Source organism: Rhinatrema bivittatum, chromosome 8 (genome assembly GCF_901001135.1).
Source record: "Rhinatrema bivittatum chromosome 8, aRhiBiv1.1, whole genome shotgun sequence".
NCBI classification, from domain to species: Eukaryota; Metazoa; Chordata; class Amphibia; order Gymnophiona; family Rhinatrematidae; genus Rhinatrema; species Rhinatrema bivittatum.
Window position 1 is genome coordinate 260,275,095 of NC_042622.1, and position 24,105 is coordinate 260,299,199.

A 24,105-nucleotide genomic window follows, 5' to 3' on the forward strand; every position below is an offset into this window, starting at 1 on the left:
TGGCCTGGTTTGGCCTCTGTTGGAAGCAGGATGCTGGGCGTGATGGACCTTTGGTCTGACCCAGCATGGCAATTTCTTATGTTCTTAAGATCCAATATTATAACTCTTGAATTTATTTGGGACGCTATACAAACTTTGAATAAAAATATCTCTGACCAATTGAGCCCTTTCTGTTTGGCTGTGAATGTTTTTGAAAAACAGATGGACATTATTGAGAAAAATGTTTCGTCAAATAAAAATGTTTTGGAGAAAGTTAATGCAGAAGTCTCAAGTATGTCTGCAACACACCATTTATTGGTTAAAGAAAATCAGCTACTTCACAACAGGATTGAGCAATTGGAGAATAAGACCAGGGGGAAAAAACTTCGGTTTATAAATTTTCCCAAAGACCCAATTGTGCCTGCAAAGGACATGTGGAAAAGGTACCTTATGGAAGTTTTAAAGCTTCCAGAGCAGACATTACCTTTGGCTTCCAGAATTTATTATTCTCTACCATTTAAGAAGACAACTTCAGATCAAGAAGGATTTAATGTTATAACACCGCTAGATATTCCTCAACTTGATGTCTCAAAGCTTCTGGAGTCAACTCAAAGTGACTTAACACAGTCTACTTCAATTGTATCGTTCTCACTAGAATCAGACCGAGATTGGGTCATGAGATCTTTTTTTCGCCATAGAGGAGAACCTTTTTTTGACCTGAAAGTTAACATCTTTCCTGATATAGCTAAAATTACCCAAAAGAAACGGAGGCAATTTTTGTTGTTAAGGTCTAGAGCCTTAGAAATAGGGGCATTTTTAATTTTAAATACCCCTGCAAGTGTATACTTAAGTATATTTATTTATTTATTTAAAGATTTTTATATACCGCGGCACGTGTGGCACATCTCCTCGGTTTACAGATAATAACTCAGCAAAGCGCTTTACAGTACAACAGATTATCTGATAAAAAGTTTGGTCGTTTTCGAGGGGATCGGTAGTCTGGCTAGATGCTGGGGTCTAATTGGTCGGTTAGATTCTTTGAAGTATAATAATGTATCCTATATTTCCTTTATGCCTAATCAATTAGCAGCATTTCTTGCTGATAAGAATATACCTGGGCAAAATAAGGCACCAGTTTCCCCAATTGCCTTAGAAGGGAATGAATAACCTGTTTTTGAAAAACCGTTGAAAAATAAGTATGTCCCCTTTGCCTGATTGCCTGCAAAGAACTTTCCTAGGGTTGAAATTAGATCTCTCCATTTGAGGACTTAGATTGAAGAAAGGATTTCTAACTGTATTTGCCTAATATTAAATAGTTTTATTTCTATTATTTTTTAGTTTTCCTGTTTGCTAAAGTATTTGAAATATGTATATCAGTTTTTTCTGTTTTCCATTCAAGTGTCATCTTGAAAATATTGTAAAAAACCTTTAAAATAAAAAATCAGTATATTCGAGTCCTCGACACCCCTCTAGAACGCCAAGAATTCTAATATTTCGTCAGTTTCAGTTAGCGAGGTCCTCCAGGTCCGGCTGCAAGCGCTCCACCTTGTGGGTACACAGAGAGAGGAGCGGCAGCCAAAAGTAGAGATGATGTTTGTGATTCCAGATCTTCGTGCCTCGACTGAAAAGAGGACATTTGAGACATTAACAGAGAGATCACCCCGAATTGCCAAGGTCACATCAATATTCCACGGTATCATCTCTTTAAGCTGTTTGAGTTCTGTGAGAACCAAATCAGCTGATGCCATTGATTTAGCAGGAGTCGCTTTCTCTGGGGTCGGTGGATCCTGTTTTGCCCTCTTCGAGTCTGAAACCACTGTAAAAGAAATAAATAAGAGAGCAAAAGCCGGTCACTGCGAAAAAATAGCTGGTGGAGGAAGAATTAAGCTAAGGAGTCTTGCAGAGAATTGAAGTCAAGCAGCCATCTTGGTCGCTGCTCAAGAGCGCCCTCACTTCCAAACTTCTCATTTTATTCACGAGCCTCCTATGAGGGATCTTAATGAAAAGATTTGCTGAAATCAAAATAAATCGCATTTAGTGTACTTCCTTGATCAATTCTCTAGTCACTCAATCAAAAATATCAATCTGATTTTTCTGATAGGACCTTCCCCTGGTAAATCCATGCTGCCTCGGGTCCAGCAACTTATTGGGTTGTAGATAGAAAGGAAAGTGAACGTGAACTTTCAGCAGAGTCTCCATTAACTTTCCTATCACAGAGGTCTGGCTAATCGGCGTGTAGTTTCCAGCCTCTTCTCTGCTACCACTCTTGTGAAGCAGGACCACCACCACTCTTCTCGTCTTGTGGCACCACTCCTGTTTCTACGGATATGGTGACTTAGGTCTTTCAGCGGACTTGCCAGTGCACCTATAAGTTCCCATAGTATCTTGGGATGTATATCATCTAGTCCCATGGCCTTGTTCAAATTCAGTTTTCCTAGCTTTTCCCATATGTTTCCTTCTGTAAAAGGAGTTACATCTAACCCTATTCCCTCTACATTATTTATCAAGTAACAGCAGTCCTTCTCCAGGGACCTATTTTTTTAACACTGAACTGAAGTATTTTAATATTTATGCCATTTGTCTCTACACATTGCTGTTTGTCACCTTTCAATTTCACTGTGTCACTTTGGGCCTTCCTTCTTTCTTTGATATATCTGAAAAATCTCTTTACCCCTATAGCAATCCTTTCTTCCACTTGACTTTTTGCTTTCCTGATTTCTTTCTTCATCTCCCTCAGTTTCACCAGCTATTCTTTCCTCATTCCTCTTTTTGGGATCTCTTATGCTTCCTGAACATTGTTTTTGCTTTCTTTTTCAGCCACCTCCTTTGAGAACCAAATCGGTTTCTTTTTCATCACACTTTTGTTTACTTTTCTAATATATAGATCTGTTGCCTTTGTGATAGCTCTATTTAATTTGGTCCACTGTTATTCCATCTCGCTCATTTTCTCCTATTTCTTCCTCCAGGTACATCCCCATTTTGTCAAAGTCCATATTTTTAAAATTCAAAATGCTAGTCTTTGTGTGACTTCTCTGTATCCTAATTGCATTATCAAATCATACCATCTGATCACTGGTACTCAGGTGGCCACATACCGACATTAGAGACATACCTTCCTCATGGGTTCCATTATTATTTGTAGATTCTGTAGAAAGGATGTTCCAGTCTACATTTATTTATTTAAGGCTTTTATATACCGACTTTCTTGATACAAATCAAATCAACTCGGTTTACATCGAACTAAGCGGTTAATCGAAACAATTAACAAGAGGCAGAACTTGATGAAGCGTAAAGTTACATTATAACAAGGGCGCAAAAACTGGGGATAGGAAAATAAAGGGGGGAGAACAGAGATAGTATACTATATACAGGTAAGGGTGTGGGAGGGAGGCAGAGGAGCCAGCCTCATAATGACGTATTTATGTGTCTTAGCGCTTGTTTAATTACAGTGGAGAAGGGAACAATTCTGAGTCAAGCTATTGGATTAGGAACAGGGAAAGGCTCGACCGAAAAGCCATGTCTTGAGACCGAAAAGCCATATCTAGAAGATTAAAATCTCCAACAATCAACACTTCTCCCTTCTTTCCCACCTTTTACATGTCTTTGACCAGATCTTGGTCCAGGTCTTCTGTTTGGGTTGGAGGCCTGTAGACCACACCCTGTAAATGAAAAGATCATTTCCTTGTTTTAGGATAGCCCATAATGCTTCTTCCCTACCCTCCATCCCTTGCATTTTGGTTGCATTGATACTGTTTTTGACACAGTGCTACTCCTCCCCCTTTTCTGTCCTTAAGTTATATCCCAGGATGGCCATATCCCAATCATGAGACTCAGTGAGCCATGTCTTCATAATTACAACAATGTCCAAGACTGCCTCCACCATTAGGGTCTGCAGATCTGGGATTTTGTTGCCCAGGCTTACAAGTATTTGGGGTCATAGATTTTCCAGCTGTCTTCCCTTGATTGCTCAATTCATAGTTGACTTTTCTGCTCTTTTGCTTAAGCGTGCAGTGTTGAGCTAATTGATTCCTTTATCTACTCTCGCTTACTATATTGCTTGGGGGCGGGGGACATTCCAGTTTTATTGGCCATCTTCTGCCCCCCCCCCCCCCCCCCCCCCCCATATCCTGTAATTTAAATAGCTGATGTATGACCGGAATTTCTCACTTAGGATTTTTCCTGCTTGGATACTCCTTCTTGGATAATCATTTACTGCTCCATACACAATGCCAGCATCCAATGTATCTAAATCCTCTTTCTTTACACCATGTTTTAAGCCATGTATTGAAATTTTCTATCTGGCTTATCCTTTCCTTTCCCTTTCTGTGAACAGGTAACATTTCATAGCCCTGTTTTGACTGAGATAGGTCTGGTTCCTGCTTCTGTGGGAGTTGTCTATCAGGAAAATAATCAAGCTGGGGTTGTCCCCAGATCTTATCACACATGATCAAGGCAGATTACACCATCCCAACCTCCAATCCCTTTCACTCACCTCCTGTATGTTGAGAGGTTGATTCTGCAGCTCTTTGAATTACCGGAGGCTGTGTCTCTAGTTCTTTTATCTTCCAGAAAGGATTCCACTAGGAAGTCCTATGGACATAAGTGGAGGAGGTTTGCTGTGTGGTGTGAGCAGAAGATTTTCTCCTGTTACATGCAGAAACTGCATGATTAATTTCTGCTTTCCTAGCGTGTAGACAGATGGACTCAGGGCCAATGGGTATAGTGTACTCCTGATAACAGATGGGAGATGGAGTCAGACTTCAAAGCTGACGTCAGCCTACATATACCCATGCAGGAAGCTCATCTCTTCAGTATTTCTCAGTCTCCTAAGCTGATAGGGACACTACATACACTAGAATAGTGTTAGAAATTTTAAACCAAAGAAGAGAGAAATCTTGACTAGCCTCGCTCTCCTACGGTGATACCTAAGGGCCCCCCCCCAGTCGAGAATTCCTGAGGTGATTTCCGAGATCCCTCAGAGGCAAGCCTCGGTCCGGTAGCCGGCTCCCGGCGTGGACTTAGCCCCAGGGTGGCTGAGAGGCAGTAGGTGTTGAATCAAGCTCGGCGGTGAAGGAAATTTCCTCTCCCCCCACAGCTGGAGACCGCCCAGCAAGAGAATGGGAAACGCTGAGACCAGGTAAGGTAGAAACCTCTTCTAAGTCTCCAGTCTCCGAGGCTCGAATAGACGCACAGATCGTCCCTTCCGGCGTCTGTAAAATCGGGTTGAGCAGCCCCATCTGGTGGGAGGGTCCACCCACTTGGAGACCCTCCGGGGGGGGGGGGGGGGGGGCGCCATCGTGCCCGCATGGTCATCGGTGCCATTTCCCCCCTTGATTGCCGTATTGCCCGCTCAACTGAGCTGTGCGCACAGCAACACGCATAATGGTGCTGGGTGCATAGCGGCCCGCACAAACGGCCTGAGCGCACAAATAGCGCCCTGCGCACAGCGGCACGCACATCTCAGCCAGGCGCACAAAGTAAGTTGCCTGCGTGCACATCTTGCGCATTCCGCATGCACATCGTCGGCGCACCTGGAGCGCACAACTAAGCCTCCCAGTGCGCATACAAACGCGCACAGACAAGTTTTGAGTCGCTCCACGCGCACAAATCATGGCACTGCCGGCCAAGGGACAAGCCCTCTGCCCAGCCTGCCACCTGAGAGCTGCACAACCTGAAGTGGCCTCTGCCCTATGCCAACAGTGCGAAGAGGCTCAGGGGAACCTAAGCAAGGTCTCTCACAGCCAATAGAGGGATTCGGATCCACTAATGATAGTACACCGGATCTCTCTATCTCCGATTCGGTGCCTACACAGGAAGGCACCTCGGGGGGCCTCTGCCATAACCCCATTTGGATTCAGTATGGACCCAGGGACCTTTTTCTGGGTGGAATTCTTCAAAGGGCTGCAAACCTTTGTCCAGGCGCAATCAGTACCACCTGCGACAGTCCCAGTCTCCACCAGAAGCACAAGATCTTCCAAGCACCTCTCGGACCTCTCGGGATGTGCCCCACCTAAGCAAGAGCCTCCCTACAGGGGATACAGACACTTCAGGGGATGAGACTGACTCCCTGGAGGAAGGGGAAATCCCCCCAGGGATGGACCCATATCGTACCATGCTGTGATTCTTCTCCAAAGACGAGTTACCAGCTCTCGTGTCTCTGACCCTGAAGACGCTGGCCATTCCAGGCACGGGAACCACAGCGGAGCCAAAAACGAACCCTGTTCTGGTGTCCCTCCATCAGGCCTCATGCTATTTCCCAATGTTGCAGGCTGTACAACAACTGATTCACCTGGAATGGAATGCCCCGGAGGCCAGCTTCAAAGGAGGACAGGCCTTAGAAGCCATTTACCCTCTGGAACCCACGGCCAAGGAACTCCTACAGCTCCCAAAAGTAGATGCCATGGTCTGCGCAATCTCAAAGCGCACGGCCATCCCAGTCGAAGGAGGAGCGGCACTTAAGGATGCCCAGGACAGATGTCAGGAAGCCATCCTTAAACAGTCCTTTGATGTAGTAGCAATGACCCTGCAGATCACTTCCTGCTGCGTCGTAGTAACATGTGCCTGCTTGCTCCTCTCCAGAGATGCAACCACGTCCAGTGAAACATTGGAACCGGCGATATCCTTCCTCACAGATGTGACCTCAGACTAGTGCACACCTCAGCCAGGGGCGTCTCCTCCATAGTGGCAGCCAGAAGACAACTATGGCTTCAAAATTGGTCAGCCAACGCAACCTCCAAAGCGAACCTCACGAGAATGCCTTTTAAAGGATCCCTCTTGTTCGGAAGCGAATTGGAGAAATTAGCCAACAAATGGGGCAAATCTCCAGTACCTCGTCTACCAGAGGGACAGAAACAAAATAAACCAGCGCTCTTCCCCCTGAAGAACCAAGGGCAGAGGAGAACACATACTACCAAGCAGGCAGGGCTCAGTCCTTTCGGAACAGACACAACAAGAGGGGAGCAGGCTCAGGTACAGGCTCCGGCCGAACCCCACAATGAGAATCGGCAGACCCATCCACAGGAAGAAGTCATAAGGGGCAGACTTACCCTCTTCTACCAAAGATAGGTCGAGATAACGTCGGACAAGTGGGTCCTAACCATCATTCGAGAGGGATACTATCTGGACTTCCACAGCATCCCTCCAGACAAATTTGTGATTTCACCGTACCACTCCCTCCCCAAGAGGACAGCAGTGGAAACCACACTGACAAAACTACTCAACCTAAAGGCGATAACCACAGTGCCCACGCACCAACAAAATACTGGTCACTATTCCATCTGTTTTATCGTTCCCAAGAAAGAAGGAATGTTCCAGCCCATCTTAGTCGGTCAATCATTACCTGAGGGTTCCACACTTCCGCATGGAAACCCTAAGCTCAGTCATAGGGACAGTACAGCCGGGAGAATTCCTGACTTCACTGGATCTATCCAAAGCCTATCTCCACATCCCGGTCCATCACGACCATCAGTGCTTCCTACACTTTGCGATACTGGATCATCATTACCAGTTCCGGGCGCTACCATTCGGACTACCTACCGCCCCTCAGACCTTCACCAAAATCATGGTGGTTGTGGCGGCAACACTGAGGAAAGAAGGAATCCTTGTACATCCTTACCTGGACGATTGGCTGATCAGGGCAAAATCTCCACAGGAAAGTCACCAGGCGACCACCAGAGTCAAGAATCTGCTGCAGAATTTCAGCTGGGTCGTCAACACAGCCAAGAGCTGCTTGCAGCCCTCCCAATCACTAGAATACCTGGGAGTCTGGTTCGACACCAAGCAGGACAAGGTTATCCTTCCCCCTACAAGGAAAAGGAAACTGGGTCAACTGCGAAAACTGAACTATGCTCGCCCCAAGGTATGGGACTACCTCAAAGTCCTCGGTCTCATGGCATCAACCCTGGAAGTTGTTCCATGGGCAAGGGCCCACATGCGCCCACTATCACTTCCCTACTGTCACGATGGAACCTGATGTCCCAGAACTACTCCATTCACCTCCAGCTACCAGCAGAGGTTTGGACCCAGCTCCAATGGTGGCTACAGGAAGACCATCTGAGCAAGGGAGTAAAACTATCCCCACCGAACTAGATCGTGCTCACCACGAATGCGAGCCTGCGAGGGTTAGGAGCCCACTGTCAGGAACTGACGGCCCAGGGACAATGGGACAAGGAAGAGGTGGGATGGAACATAAACCAGCTGGAAGCCCGAGCGGTCAGACTAGCCTGTCTACGGTTCGGCCACAGACTCCGGGACGAGTCTGTCAGTCATGTCGGACAACACGACAACAGTTGCCTACATCAACCGCCAGGGAGGAACCAGGAGCCAACAGGTGTCCCTGAAGATAGACCCCCTCATAGTGCGGGCGGAAACAAACCTGCAAGGGATCTCAGCCTCCCACATTGCGGGAAAAGACGTCGTCTCTGCGGACTACCTCAGCAGAGAGCTTAGACCCAGGGGAATGGACGCTGTTGTCCACAGCCTTCCAGTTGATAATAAACCACTGGGGAACCCCAGCCATGGATCTTCTGGCAACCCGGTCCAACGCCCAAGTTCCCAAGTTCTTCAGCCGCAGACGAGAACTGCAATCCCGGGGAATCAATGCCCTCGTCCAGACCTGGCCACAGGAAGACCTGTGTGCCTTTCCCCCATGGCCACTACTGGGCAGGATCATCAGCAAGATAGAACGCCACAGGGGACTAGTACTTCTAGTGGCCCTGGACTGGTCAAGAAGGCCATGGTACATAGACAAGGGACTTTCTCCGACAAGGACTGATCCTCCACGCAGACCCGACTCGATTCTCTCTTACAGTCTGGCCCTTAAGAGGACTCGCCTGAAGAAAAGCGGATACTCTAAGGCAGTGATTGACACCTTGCTCCGAGCACGCAAGTTCTCCACATCCCTAGCTTACATATAAATATGGAGAGTTTTCGAAGCCTAGTGTGAAGACCATGAGATCCTTCCGTGGACAGTCAAAATTCCCTTCATCCTGGAATTTCTGCAGGACAACTTGAAGAGGTTGTCTCTCAACTCCCTCAAGGTTCAGGTGGCCGCGCTAGCCTGCTTCAGAGCCAAAGTGGACAGCATCAGTTTATCAACCCATCCAGATGTCTCCCACTTCCTGAGAGGGGTCAAACAAATCCGACCACAATTAAAGTGGCCGGTGCCCCTATGGAATCTCAATCTATTACTAGACTTCCTAGTGGGAACTTCCATCAGACCAATACGCGGCCTGTCACTAAGGCTCCTGTCCTTGAAGACTGCATTCCTAGTGGCAATATGTTCAGCCCATTGTATCTCCGATCTTCAAGCGCTATCCTGTCGGGATCCGTTCCTTAGGTTCACACCGGAGCCATACAACTGCACACTGTCCCCTCTTTTCTGCCGAAGGTGGTTTCTCATTTTCATCTAAACCAAAACATCTCGCTGCCCTCCAGACGAACATAAGGACTCTGAAGACTCGTGCCTTCTTTGCCATCTAAACGTCGGCAGACTCCTAGTCCGATACCTGGAAAGATCGGAATCTGTGCAAAAGACTGACCACCTATTCGTCCCTCACAGCGGGAAGAAACAGGGGGAAGCGGCCTGTGGGCAATCATAGCCTGCTGGATCAAAGAAGTAATCAAGGTGGCCCATGTAGAGGCATGAAAGCCCCCACCTCTGCAAGTCAAGGCCCATTCAACATGGGCCCAGACAGTGTCCTGAGCGGAAACCAAGATGCTGTCGCCTCTGAGATCTGTCAGGCGGCAATGTGGTCCTCCAGGTTCTACCGCCTGGATGTCCAGTCCCGGGAGGACACAACCTTTGCAAGGGCGAATTTACGCAGATGACATTCAACTGTTAGTTCCTTATCAAACTTCCTGGTCTGATACTTTTTCATTAATTTCATTATATCTATCCACAATAAACACTTGGCTCGATCATAATCGATTGAAATTAAATCCATCTAAGACTACTCTGACTTATTTATCCTCCATTACTAATTCTTCATTATCAGGTAAGTACTTTCTCCATTTCCTAGCGTGTAGCCACATGGACTCAGGACCAATGGGATTTACAAAAGCTACTTCTGAACAGGGCGGGAGGCTGCCCATGCCCACTTATTTTATTTATTTATTTAAAAATGTTTGTATACCGCTTTTACAATTCAAAGAATTAATCAAAACGGTTCACAATAAAAACATACATAAAATTCAAGGCATCAGATAATACACAACATAACATAAATAAAATATAATAAAAGCCCATCTAAATAAACAAAACAAAAAAAGACAAAACAAAAAACCTGAACTTAGTGTATGGGAAATTAAGAAGTGGTCAGTGAACTAAAGGCTTGCTGAAATAGATAAATTTTTAACATTTTTTTGAATTGTTGTGAGAAGAGTTCAGCCGAAGAGAGTCAGGGAGTGAATTCCAAAGAATAGGGCCAGCTACTGAAAACGCCCTTTTCCTAGTTATTTCCAGTCTGGCCAGCTTAACAGAGGGTATATCTAGAAGGTTCTTGGAGAGTGATCAGAGTTGTCTGGTTGGTTTGTAAATACGAAGGTTAGAACAGAGCCAGGTTGAAGTTGTATTATAGATAAGTGCATGAATGATTGATTGATTTATTTATTTATTTATTTATAACTTTTATATACCGGCATTCGTAAAAAAAACATCATGTCGGTTTACAGACAACTGAGAAAGGAAATTACAATGATAGATGGAGGAAGGATAGGAAGTTAAAAGGTGACAACTTTACTGTAGAGCCAACGGGCGCCACAGTTATTAAATGAGATTACATGTGGTTAACCACTGATAGTCAGTACTTTGTAATGGATTCTGTATTTGACTGGTAACTAGTGAAAAGAGAAAAGAACAGGAGTAATATGTGATCTGCGAGTAGAACCTGATAAAATCCGAGCTGCAGAATTCTGTATTAGTTGTAAAGGAAAAATAGTTGAATCTGATAGCCCTAAGAATAGAGCATTGCAGTAATCTAATCCAGAGAATATCAGAGATTGTAGCACTGTGCGAAAATCTTGGAGAAAGAGAAATGGACTAATTCTTTTCAGTAAATGAAGTTTGAAAAAAGATTTTTTTGTAGTATTTGGAAATGTGGTTCTGCATTGAAAGATCTGAATTGATTATAACCCCTAGACTACTAGTAAAAGTACCAATAGGAATAGAAATACCCTTAAACAGTAAATAGGGAGGTGGTGCTAATTTTGTTTTCCTTAGTGTAGACAGATGGACAGCACCCCGCACACGGCTGCCCTGGAATCCGGAAACCTCGGTTGACAAACCCCGAAAACAAGACACCCATAGTTGCTGGGTGTTGGTGTTATCCAGTTGAGTGCATTGGTGGTCTCCAATTTGGAAATCAGTTGAACCAGTCCTAGTTAATCAAGTTAGCCAAGTTAATCAAGTTATTAAAGCACATATATATTCACAGTTGCTTTTTGAGGAGAATACTGAAGAGCTGAGCTTCCTGCACGGGTAATTGTAGGCTGACATCAGCTTTGAAATCTGACTCAGTCTCCCATCTGCTATCAGGAGTACCCTATACCCATTTGTCCTGAGTCCATCTGTCTACACTAAGGAAAACGAAATTATCAGGTAAGTAATTTCTCCAATTTATCTGAAACTGGTCTCAAGACAATAAAGTGAACTCTTACAGAGTTGGTATTTGGCGCTGATTATCATGTGGAAGATTAACACACACCTCTTGTATGTTTCATGAAGGGACTGCTTCATTGAAGCCTCCCATCAGACCTGCTGTTTCCTGGGACCACGGCATGGTTTTGTCCCTGCTTATGAAAGATCTCTATCCGTACCCAGGTCAGTCCAGACTCCTGGGTTTTGCCTCCCTTCCAGCATATGGAGTCGGAGAAAGTTTTACTGACACTGCTACTTAACCACATGTGCCACCTGCAGATCCTCAGTATTTCTCTCTCTCCAGCAGATGGTAGATGGGTGCAAAACCTGCAGTTCTGCAGTCTGGGAAATTTTTTTTTTCTTTTTGAGCCTTCCTCCCTGGGGTTTTTGAATCCTGGTGAGTTCTTCCCTGTTTGATTGAGGCAGGCGAGCTGGGGGTTGGTGACCCTTGTGTGTGCTCGGTCCGTGCACCTGTGGGGTATAAATCTGGTCGTCTAGATTCCTCTCCTTCACAAAGCCGCTCAGGCAGCTGCAAGCTCTAGGTATGCTTTTGGTCTGAGGCAGTCTATTCTTTTTGTAGACACAATGGTATGTGGCTCTGCCTGCCGCACATGAGACTCGATGAGGTCACGGTTTAGGGCTATGCACCGGGTGTTCAGAGGGTGGGGAGGGCTCATCCAATCACCCTACAGCCGCGAAATAGTGTCGGAGGTCCTCTGCTTCCATTTCAGCTTCGCTTCGGGGTTCTGGCCAGGGTGCTGATCCTTCTCCGATCAGCACAGGAACGGTAGTAATCTTGGATTTGCTTTTGGCTGTTCTGTGCTGCTGGGGGGAGGGGATGCTCCCCCATGCTTGTCTCCGGCCCGTTCTGTGTCCGGGCACGATCAGGGGGATTTTGAGGAGGAAGGGAGCTCCATTCTACCGGGATCAGGAGCAATAAGGCCATTTTGTGCAGACTTTGTGCTGCTGCTGCATGATGCTTATGTGGCTAGGGATTTGCGGTCCCTGCCAGCCCAGCCAACAGAGGGCTGTATAGGGTTTCCCCAGTCCAGAGGTTGCTGTGTCCCCCCTCGGGTTCTGGTCCTGGGGAAGATGAGTCTGGCAAGGCTCCCATGGGGGCAGAGGCTCCTAACCAGGATGATCCGGTGGCTGAAGGTGCGGGTCAAGGGGATGGATCTGGTAGTCCCAGTTCCTCAAGGGGCTGACGCGAAGGTAGTACTCCTTTTTAGAAGGGAAGAGCTTGATGCCTTACTGCCTCAGGCTTTTCAGGTTCTAGGGGCTAAAGATCTCCCAGGAGGACTCTGATTTGGAGGGGGCGGGTCTGGTCCTGGATGGGATGCGGGGTCCCTTGATAGCCTTCTCGTATCACACGTCTGTAAAGAAGCTGGTGGAAGCTGAAGGGGAGCTCCTGATTCCGGGTTATAGGTGGGAAGGGCTATGGCAAAGCTTTATCCATTACCTGAACGGGCGTTGGAACTTTTTGCTCTCCCTGAGGTCGATGCTGCAATTTCAGCGGTTACTAAGAGGACAACTAGCCCTGTGGTAGGATCCGCAGCATTGAAGGATGTTCAGGATCATACATTGGAAGTGCACCTCAAGAGGATTTTTGAGGTCTCAGCCCTGGGTTTGCATGCTGTTTTTTGTACTAGCTTTATGCAACATGCTTGTCTCCGTTGAGTGCAGCAGAGGCAAGAAAGCCTGCTGAAGTCGGATGAGGAGGCAGACAGGGCTCAGCGGGTTGAGGTGGCAGTTGCTTATGGAGCTGATGCTCTGTATGATTTGGTTCGTATCTTGTCTCGGATTATGGCGTCTGTGGTTTCTGCCAGAAGGTTGCTCTGACTCATAACTGGGTGGCAGATGTCTCCTCCAAGGCACAGTTAGGCTCGCTGCCTTTCAAGGGTCGACTTTGGTGAGTTGAAGCAATCTCTTGGGGATAATAGGCTTGTCCTACGGGAACCTAAGGACCTTAAGGGCAAGAGGTTTTTTTTCAGGTGCGTTCCTGTATTCGGGTAGATAGGACGGGTAGATAGTCTGTAAAGAGCTGCGCCAATGCCACAAAGGCAGTTTTCTCTTCGGGAACAGACCTGGAATCAATCCTTTCGGTGTGCCCGAAGGCTTTTCCGAGGTGCTGCTAGGGGGAGTGCATCCAGGGTTAAGTCCTCGCATTGAGGTGAGACTGGTCCACTCCATCGTTCTATTATAGGAGGTCGCCTGATGCAGTTTTACGAGGAGTGGGCCAGAATTACTCAGGACCAGTGGGTTCTCAGTGTGGTAAAAGACGGCTACGCTTTAGAATTTGCTCGTCCCGTCCACAATTTGTTTATAGTTCCCCATGCGGCTCCTTGGACCAACAAGTAGCTGGACCTTCTGCGAAGAGGTTCGCAGGGGAAGATATTCCATTTACTTTGTGGTCCCAAAGAAGGAGGGAACTTTCTGCCCAATTTTAGATTTAAAAAAAGTAAATGCAGCACTCAAGGTTCCGCGTTTCCGAATGGAAACCCTAAGATCAGTAATTTGCGGCGGTTCGCAAAGGAGAGTTTCTGGCGTCTCTTGATCTAACAGAGGTCTATCAGCACATCCCCATTCATCAAGACTCTCAGGTTTTCTACAATTCATGATTCTGGGGCCCTTCCTTTCAGATTGGCCACAGCACCTTCATCAAGGTTCACCTGCTATTAAGTTCACTTAGAGAATAGCCACTGCCATTAGCAATGGTTTCATGGAATAGACTTAGTTTTTGGGTACTTGCCAGGTTCTTATGGCCTGGATTGGCCACTGTTGGAAACAGGATGCTGGGCTTGATGGACCCTTGGTCTGACCCAGTATGGCATTTTCTTATGTTCTTAAGGTGATGGTGGTGATGGCAGCGGCTCTTTGGAAGGAAGGGATTTTGGTGCATCTGTATCTGGACGACTGGTTTATCAGGGCGGTTGGAGGTTCTTTGTTGCCAGTCAGCTCACAAGGTTCTCGTCATCCTCCAGTTGCTCAGTTGGGTGGTGAACGTGGCAAAGAGTCGCCTGTTACTGACACAGTCATTGGAGTATCTGGGGGCTCTGTTCAACACTCTAGTTTAGTTTACAAGGTGTTTCTCTCAGAGAAGCACATGTTGAAGCTGCAGAGGCAGATTCAGCAGTTGTTGTGGTTACGGGTACCCAAGGTATGGGATTATTTGCAAGTTCTGGGCTCTATGACTTTGACCCTGGATTTAGTGCCGTGAGCATTTGCTCATATGAGACTATTGCAGCGAGCGCTTTTGGCTCTGTGGAACCTGGTCTTGGAGGAGTTTCAACTTCTGTTGCCACTCAAGGGCATCGCACAGGAGAGCCTTTCCTGGTGGCTTCTAACTATCTAGTCTGTGGTGTGGACCTTGAAGTCCCAGATTGGGTGGTAGTTACTCCCGATGCCAGTCTCTCTGGTTGGGGAGCAATTTGTCAGCATCAGTCAGCTCAGGGTGGCTGGTCCATGAAAGTCTGCAAGGCTAGAGACCAGAGAGGTCCACTTAGCCTTGCAGGAATTTCTACTGTTAGTGAGAGGTTGAACAGTGAGGGTTCTCTCAGACAATGCGACAACAGTGGTTTATATCAATTGACAAGGCCAAGAGTCGAGCAGTAGCAGGGAGGCACAAGAGTTAGTTCTTTGGGCAGAGCAGCACCTGGAACGAATAACTGCTTCCCACATAGCCAGAGTCGAAAACGTTCAAGTGGATGACTTGAGTCAGACTGTTAGATCCGGCCGAGTGGGAGTTGTCAGAGTCCACGATGCAGCTCATTCACAAGTGGTGGGGTTCCCCCTATGTGGACTTAATGACGCGTCTGAATGCCAAAGCCTTTCGATTTTTCAGTCTGAGATGAGAGTATGGGGCCGAGGATGTCGATGGTCTGGCACTGCCTTTGTCCTTCCTGAGACTCACATTTTATACAGATTGGGGAAGGTAAACGTCTCATGCGGAACCGCCGGACATCATCACAGATGGTATGGTGCAAAATCTGGAATTGCAGCTCCCTCAGCCCATGATCCGGAATATGAGAGTATGTTGTTTTGAAACAGGTTGAAAGTACTCAGACCGTCAACGGATAGCCCAGCAAGTTCGTCCAATATCCAGCTAGTGCTTCCAGATGACGGTGGGGTCGGAAACTTTTGCCCAATTTGCCCCAACCAGTAATGTTATTCTTCTGTCCTATTTTGGATCTCAAGGGGGTGAATTGCAATCTGATGATTACCCACTTTTGCATGGAAGCACTGCATTCTGTGCTCGTAGCAGTCAGACAGGGGAAGTACCTATACTCTCTCGATCTGTTGGAGCCCTACTGTCACGTTCCCATTTGGCAGGTGAATCGGTAGTACCTGCATTTTTATGTTCTGCAGGAGCGTTTCCAATTCCGAGCACTGCTCTTTGGACTGGCAATGGTGCCACGTGCCTTCACCAAGGTAATGGTGGTAATTGTGACCTTTCTGAGATGTGAAGGCATTATAGTCTATCTGAATCTGGATAATTGGCAGATACGGACAATGTTCCATCAAGAGGCATATTGAGTGACCAGCAGGATGGCCCATGTTTTTAGATAGCTTGAGCTGGATCTTCAAAGATCAGACTTTAACCTACAAATCACTGGAATATTTGGGGGCATGTTTTACTATATAGGTCAGATAGGTATTCCTCACGGAAGAGTGGGTGAACAGGGTGATTCTGCAGGTGCACAGCTTGTTGGATCTGCGCACTACAACAGCTTGGGAATATTTACAGCTTCTCGGATTGATGGCGGTGGCGCAGAATCTGGTTCCATGGACCAGAATGCAATGAGACCACTGCAGTTCTCCCTTCTTTCTCGCTGATCGCCTCAGTCCCATGACTATGGGGTCCAGCTTCCCATGCTACCGGTAATGCTGAGCTATCTGCATTGGTGATTGGTACCCTCGCACCTATTGCAGGGGTGGGGGTGAGGGTCAGTCTCACCATGTCCTGGATTCTGGTTATGACAGATGAATGTGACTGGTTGGAAGTCTCATTGTGAACAAGTGGTACAGGGTCTTTGATCTCAGGAAGAGGCATCAAGGTCTATCAATGACTAGAGAGCAGAGCGAACCATATGGCACTACTACAATTTCTTCTCATTATCAAAGGCAAGGTGGTCTGGTTCTCTCAGACAATGTGACAGCAGTGGCCTATGTGAACAGGCAAGGGGGCACCAGGAGTTGGAGTATCAGTGGAAATTACCTACTCTTCCCATGGATGGAGGAGAATCTTCTCCTGTTGTCTGCAGCTCATATTGTGAGATAGGAGAATGTGCAGGCAGATTTCCTCAGCAGAAATCTTTTGGATTCAGGAATGTGGGAGCTGAGTTGGGAAGCCTTCCTTCTCAACACGCAATGGTGAGGTCTTCCTAGGATGGATCTGATGGTGACTCGCAGGAATTCAAAGGCCCATCACTTTTTCAGCCAGCGAAGAGAACTTGGCGCCCTGGGCATTGATGCTCTGATACAGCCTTGGCCCATAGGAGAGCTGCTTTATGTCTTTTCCCCATGGCCCCTCATTGGCAGTATTCTTTGCTGGGTGGAAATGGAATGCAGTCAGGTCATCCTCCTTGCACCAAAATGGACATGATGGCCTTTGTATGCAGATTGGGTGTGGTTACAGTCTTTTGATACAGGGTCCAGTAGTCATGGAGAATCCGTCTCTATTTTGTTTTGCGGCTTGGCTCTTGAGTGGCAATGTTTCACAGAAAAGGCTACTCCTCTTCTGTGACTTCTACACTCTCTTGAAGGCTAGGAAGGTTTCCACCTCAGTAGCCTTATTCTGAGTCTGGCATTTATTCCTTATGTGGGAATCATTTGGAGTCCCCCTGGCAGGAAGAGATTTCATGTATCCTTGCCTTCATTTAGAGGGGCTCTGGGAAAAGACATGGCTTTGTTATGGAAGGCAACTGGGAGGTGTGTCGGTAGCAGCTCATCCAGATATGTAATTTTCTTTGGGGAGTTAAATGGTGGTAGTCTCCTTTCCAGCTTCGTTTTGCCCAATGGGACTTTAATCTCATTTTGCAGGCTTTTACAGAACCTACCTTCACACCTTTGAAACATAAGGACCTTTCTCTGAAGGAGGCCTTTTTGGTGGCTAACTGTTCCACTCGTCAGATTTTGGAGATTCAGTCCTTTTCTTGCCATGACCTTTTCCTCGTTATTTTTTTGTCCAGTGTCTTCATTTCTTCCAAAAGTCAACTCCGCCTTCCATATCAATTGGTCTCTTCCAGCTTTCTCTCATGAAGAGTGTGAAAACGAGTTCCGATCCCTCGGATATCTGGATCCCTCCGTAGGTTGCTCCTTTGGTATCTAAAGACAACTAATCCCTTTCGCAAGTCCAGCAGACTCTTCATCTTGTTTGGGGGGGCTGTGTAAAGGGGAAGTGGCTTCTATGGCCACTCTGGTGCGGTGGATCAGGGTGGTGATTGTCTCAGCCTAAGTACTTTCTGACAGCCTCCAAGGCTCTCGTGCTAAACTTTCAAAAGGGAAACTTTGATAAAATGAGAAAAATTGTTAGGAAAAAACTGGAAGGGGTAGCTACAAAAGTAAAAAATGTCCAAGAGGCGTGGTCATTGTTAAAAAATACCATTCTAGAAGCACAGTCCAGATGTATTCCACACATTAAGAAAGGTGGAAAGAAGGCAAAACGATTACCGGCATGGTTAAAAGGGGAGGTGAAAGAAGCTATTTTAGCCAAAAGATATTCATTCAAAAATTGGAAGAAGGATCCAACAGAAGAAAATAGGATAAAGCATAAACATTGGCAAGTTAAATGTAAGACATTGATAAGACAGGCTAAGAGAGAATTTGAAAAGAAGTTGGCTGTAGAGGCAAAAACTCACAGTAAAAACTTTTTAAAATATATCCGAAGCAGAAAGCCTGTGAGGGAGTCAGTTGGACCGTTAGATGATCGAGGGGTTAAAGGGGCACTTAGAGAAGATAAGGCCATCGCGGAGAGATTAAATGATTTCTTTGCTTCGGTGTTTACTGAAAAGGATGTTGGGGAGGTACCCGTAATGGAGAAGGTTTTCATAGGTAATGATTCAGATGGACTGAATCAAATCACGGTGAACCTAGAAGATGTGGTAGGCCTGATTGACAAACTGAAGAGTAGTAAATCACCTGGACCGGATGGTATACACCCCCGAGTTCTGAAGGAACTAAAAAATGAAATTTCAGACCTATTAGTAAAAATGTGTAACTTATCATTAAAATCATCCATTGTACCTGAAGACTGAAGGATAGCTAATGTAACCCCAATATTTAAAAGGGCTCCAGGGGCGATCCAGGAAACTACAGACCGGTTAGCCTGACTTCAGTGCCAGGAAAAATAGTGGAAAGTGTTCTAAACATCAAAATCACAGAACATATAGAAAGACATGGTTTAATGGAACAAAGTCAGCATGGCTTTACCCAGGGCAAGTCTTGCCTCACAAATCTGCTTCAGTTTTTTGAAGGAGTTAATAAACATGTGGATAAAGGTGAATTGGTAGATATAGTATACTTGGATTTTCAGAAGGGGTTTGACAAAGTTCCTCATGAGAGGCTTCTAGGAAAAGTAAAAAGTCGTGGGATAGATGGCGATGTCCTTTCATGGATTGCAAACTGGCTAAAAGACAAGAAACAGAGTAGGATTAAATGGACAATTTTCTCAGTGGAAGGGAGTGGACAGTGGAGTGCCTCAGGGATCTGTATTGGGACCCTTACTTTTCAATATATTTATAAATGATCTGGAAAGAAATACGACGAGTGAGATAATCAAATTTGCAGATGACACAAAATTGTTCAGAGTAGTTAAATCACAAGCAGATTGTGATAAATTGCAGGAAGACCTTGTGAGACTGGAAAATTGGGCATCCAAATGGCAGATGAAATTTAATGTGGATAAGTGCAAGGTGATGCATATAGGGAAAAATAACCCATGCTATAATTACACAATGTTGGGTTCCATATTAGGTGCTACAACCCAAGAAAGAGATCTAGGTGTCATAGTGGATAACACATTGAAATCGTTGGTTCAGTGTGCTGCGGCAGTCAAAAAAGCAAACAGAATGTTGGGAATTATTAGAAAGGGAATGGTGAATAAAACGGAAAATGTCATAATGCCTCTGTATCGCTACATGGTGAGACCGCACCTTGAATACTGTGTACAGTTCTGGTCGCCGCATCTCAAAAAAGATATAATTGCAATGGAGAAGGTACAGAGAAGGGCTACCAAAATAAGGGGAATGGAACAACTCCCCTATGAGGAAAGACTAAAGAGGTTAGGACTTTTCAGCTTGGAGAAGAGACGACTGAGGGGGGGATATGATAGAGGTGTTTAAAATCATGAGAGGTCTAGAACGGGTAGATGTGAATCGGTTATTTACTCTTTCGGATAGTAGAAAGACTAGGGGGCACTCCATGAAGTTAGCATGGGGCACATTTAAAACTAATCGGAGAAAGTTCTTTTTTACTCAATGCACAATTAAACTCTGGAATTTGTTGCCAGAGGATGTGGTTAGTGCACTTAGTATAGCTGTGTTTAAAAAAGGATTGGATAAGTTCTTGGAGGAGAAGTCCATTACCTGCTATAAAGTTCACTTAGAGAATAGCCACTGCCATTAGCAATGGTTACATGGAATAGACTTAGTTTTTGGGTACTTGCCAGGTTCTTATGGCCTGGATTGGCCACTGTTGGAAACAGGATGCTGGGCTTGATGGATCCTTGGTCTGACCCAGTATGGCATTTTCTTATGTCTGCATTCTATAAGAGAGCAGTCATCTTGGGCAGAGCAGTGTTATGGTCTGCCTTGCATAGTTTCGTGAAGCATTACAGACTGGATGTTTTGGCCAAAAGGACTCTATGGGGCTTGAGTTCTCAAAATGGCTCTTGCTTTTTCTCCACTTGGGTCAGTAGGGCTTTTGTACTTCCCACTTGTGAATGATGGACCTAGTGTAGCAGGATGAGGTGGAAGGAGAAATTTACCTGTTAATTTCCATATTAGTCCTACTACACCAGTCCAGGACCTGCCTGGGAAGCAAGTCCTCTTTGCATGGGAATTTTAGTGGATTAGTGTTCAGTCTTTTGTATATAGTTATTGTCTCCTTTCTGTCCTTTCTACATTGATCATTTCTTTCATTGTAAATTCAGGATAGGTTTGGGGTCTAAAGGGGATTTTCTCCTCAGGTTAACTGTATGGCCTATTTAGATTGTGAGCAATTATATGTCATTAAGGGAAGGTGTGATTTGGAGCTTTGTCAATTTGTATACTGGTTTCTTTCCAAACTGCACCACCCCTAAGTATTGACGATGTCACGCTAGAAAAACGGCTCCATCTGCTGGTTAGGGGAAACAACCACTTGTGGATAACTGTAGCAAGTCTAATTGAAAAGAAAATTAACAGATACATTTTCCTTATCTACGGGCCGATACAGTAAGGTGCGTTAGTGCAGGGCGCACCCGCGTTTGCCGCACGCACACTCTGGATCACATACCGCTCGATATTGTACTTAAATGGCATGCAAATGCAAGCTGCGTCCAACGCGCGTTCATGAAGCACAATCCATTTTACTGTATAGGTGCTATACAGCGCCTATACAGTATCCTGGGTGCGCTGGTACCTGTCATTTCAAATAACATTTGCAATGACAGGTACCAGGAAGTTGGATACAAGAGAAGGGCTGACTGACCCCCTAACTCCCCCCCAAACTTTCCGCCAGCCCCAGCTCACCTGCCCTGGCCGCGTCCATCTCCCGTGCTGACAGGTCCGGAGCAGCCCCAGCCAGCCCCGCTTCACTGCCTGACCCCCTAACTCCCTGGGACAAGACCGAAGTGAATCGGGCAAACTTTCCACCAGGCCACGGCGTGCACATTACCTTTTAGAGAATAGGGAGCCATGGGGAGCGCCCGCTCTCGCCGCCGGCTGTCCCCGGGAGGAGGGGAGAGAGGACTGGGGCTGCTCCGGAGCTGTCAGCGCGGGAGATGGACGCGGCCATGGCAGGTGAGTGGGGGCTGGCGGAAAGTTTGCCCGATTCACTTTGGTCTTGTCCCGGGGAGTGAGGGGGTCAGGCAGTGAAGCAGGGCTGGCTGGGGCTGCTCCGTGGCCCGTGAAATTTTGTCTCGGCTTGCCTGATGCTCCACACTAACGCAGGGGTAGGGGTAGGCGGTAAATTAGCAGGTTAAACGCGCAGCAAAACTGCAGGTTTAAAAAGCGATAATCGGGGCGCGCGTTACTGTATGGGAGGGAATAGCTAATCCGATCGTTTACATCTCATATACATGCCGCAAGCGGAAAGGGTTACCCATTGATTTAAAGAGGCGGTAAGGTTGGGTTAAAAGGGATAGTGAATCGCAGGTTGGACTAACGCGGCCAAATTGTGAGTAGAAAGCGGGTTAGAAGCAGGGTAACCGCAGCCGCACTTTACTGTATTGGCCTGCTAGATGGTTAGCACAGTGTTTCTCGTTGGTTTGGAAACCTGCATGAATGGAGCGGCAGTTACTACCATTAATAGAATGCACAGGAATAACCTGCATGGAGTAGCAGTTACTACCCTTAACAAAATGCATGGCGGTAACTTGAATGGAGCGGCAGTTACTACCATAAGCAAATTGTTGGGCAGAGTCGATGGGCCTCTTGGTCTTTATCTGCTTTCATTACCATGAAATACCACACGCAGTAAAAGTGCATTAGGTCAGAGCAGTGGCCGCATCGTTGACCCACAATTTGATAACAAGCCAGGATTTCTGCAAAGCTGCCACATGTTCAACTATACCTACTTTTTACAAAACATTACTGTCTGGATAAGGACTTAAGTAAAGATAATGTAGGTGGACAAGCACTGCTAAAAACATTTTAAAATAATCAAACCAAACTTCCTGCAAAATACATGATGGCTTACAAAGAAATCATTTAAATGCAAAACTACTTCAGAGCTGGGAAGTCCAGTCTTGTGTGATAGTTTATGCTTGTCCATGGAGAAAGCAAAATTGCTTACCTGTAACAAGTGTTCTCTGTGAATAGCAAAACAAATGGTCACACAATTCCCCCCCTCCCTGGGAAGTTTACATAGCTTGGAAAAAGAGTGAGGAAACTCAGGTGTTGGGGATGTTATCGCAGGAGGGGCCCATACCTGCTAAAAAGCAAAGTTGAACTTTTCTGGGTTTTGAGAGAAAAGTGACCTGACTCGGTGCAGTTGGATAAAATCACCCATCTTGTGTGGTGTATCTTGCTTTAGTATCCACGGGGAAAACATGTTACAGGTAAGCAATTTTGCTTTACTGTAGGAAGCAGAGGGTGGGACAAACGCTCTAAATTTCACTGCCAACACCTTGTGTTCTTCACTGCTGTGAAGGCAGCACAATTATGGAGACAGGATGTTGTGGGCAGAGGTTCTGTGTGGGAGTGAATGTGTCGTGTTAATATGTGGTTGTGTTCTCTTCTGCCTTGCAGTAAAGGGTTACACCCGGAAAGCAGCTGCACTGGAGGCCATGAAGGATTACAGCAAAGCTATGGATGTTTATCAGAAGGCACTGGACCTGGACTCTGCCTGCAAGGTTTGTAGGGGTGGAGGCAGCTTGTTTGGGGGGGGGGGGGGGGGGGGGGGGAGAGAGAGAGAGCAGAAACTGGGAAGGGAACAAGGACAGCCATTTCTTGAGTTCACCTGCTGGTGCCATAGTTGTGGTCTGTGGCATTGCACCCGAAATGAGGTTGGCTAGGTTAGATAGGTCTTATGGACCTTGTTGTCATGTTCTATTACTTTGCAATACTGCAATCTCCCTATTATGTTCCTACCAAATGAGCCACACTTCATTCTGTAAAGAGTAAAGGCCAGGGGAGAAGAGAAAACAAAGCCAGAGAAAGAAGCACAGCTTGGTGGTGCTATAGGCCACAGGTAGCCTGCTAGAACCAACTGGACTACAGCTCCCCACAAACCTGTTGGTGGTACTGGTTAGTTTCTTGTACATACCCAGATCAGTCCAGACTCCTGGGTTTTGCCTTCCCTCTAGCAGATGGAGACAAAGTTTTGACAGACTCTGCCTTATATACCGGGGTGCCACCCACAGTCTGCCAGTATTACTGTGTCTCCAGCAGATAATGGGGGTGCAACACTGTCTGTGCTGATTCTTTAAAAAAAAAAAAAAAAAAAGTGATAGTTCTCATTAAAAAAAACAAACAAAAAACAAAAGATAAGAGGAGCACCAAGCAAAAGGAGTCCGTCCTTCAGCCTCCCAGGGAGTTGGCAGGTCTTGAGGGGACCATCCCCCCTGGTCTTTGAAGGCAGCTGCGGCTCAGGGTCGAGGGTCCTTCCTTTGCCTCGGGGCAGCCCAGCTTGGGGTGATACCAGGGAGCCCGGATCACTCACCCCACAGGACCACTTCAGGACCCGGACCCATGTGTCTCTGGACAGGTTGGATTGATTTAAAAAAAAAAAAAAAAAATTGAAATAAAGCTAATCAGATTCTTTGCGGGTTCTTGGGGCACTCTTTTTCCTTT

At 46.3% G+C, this 24,105-nt stretch overlaps 1 protein-coding gene across 1 annotated transcript in view; it reads left to right on the forward strand.

Annotated features, from left to right (window-relative positions):
• STIP1 (stress induced phosphoprotein 1) overlaps positions 1 to 24,105 on the forward strand; it is a 130,706-nt gene that overhangs the window by 75,536 nt on the left and 31,065 nt on the right. The window contains exon 12 of the mRNA XM_029614750.1: positions 23,062 to 23,165. Coding sequence (XP_029470610.1) covers positions 23,062 to 23,165 — 104 coding nt within the window. The remainder of the gene's footprint in view (positions 1 to 23,061; positions 23,166 to 24,105) is intronic.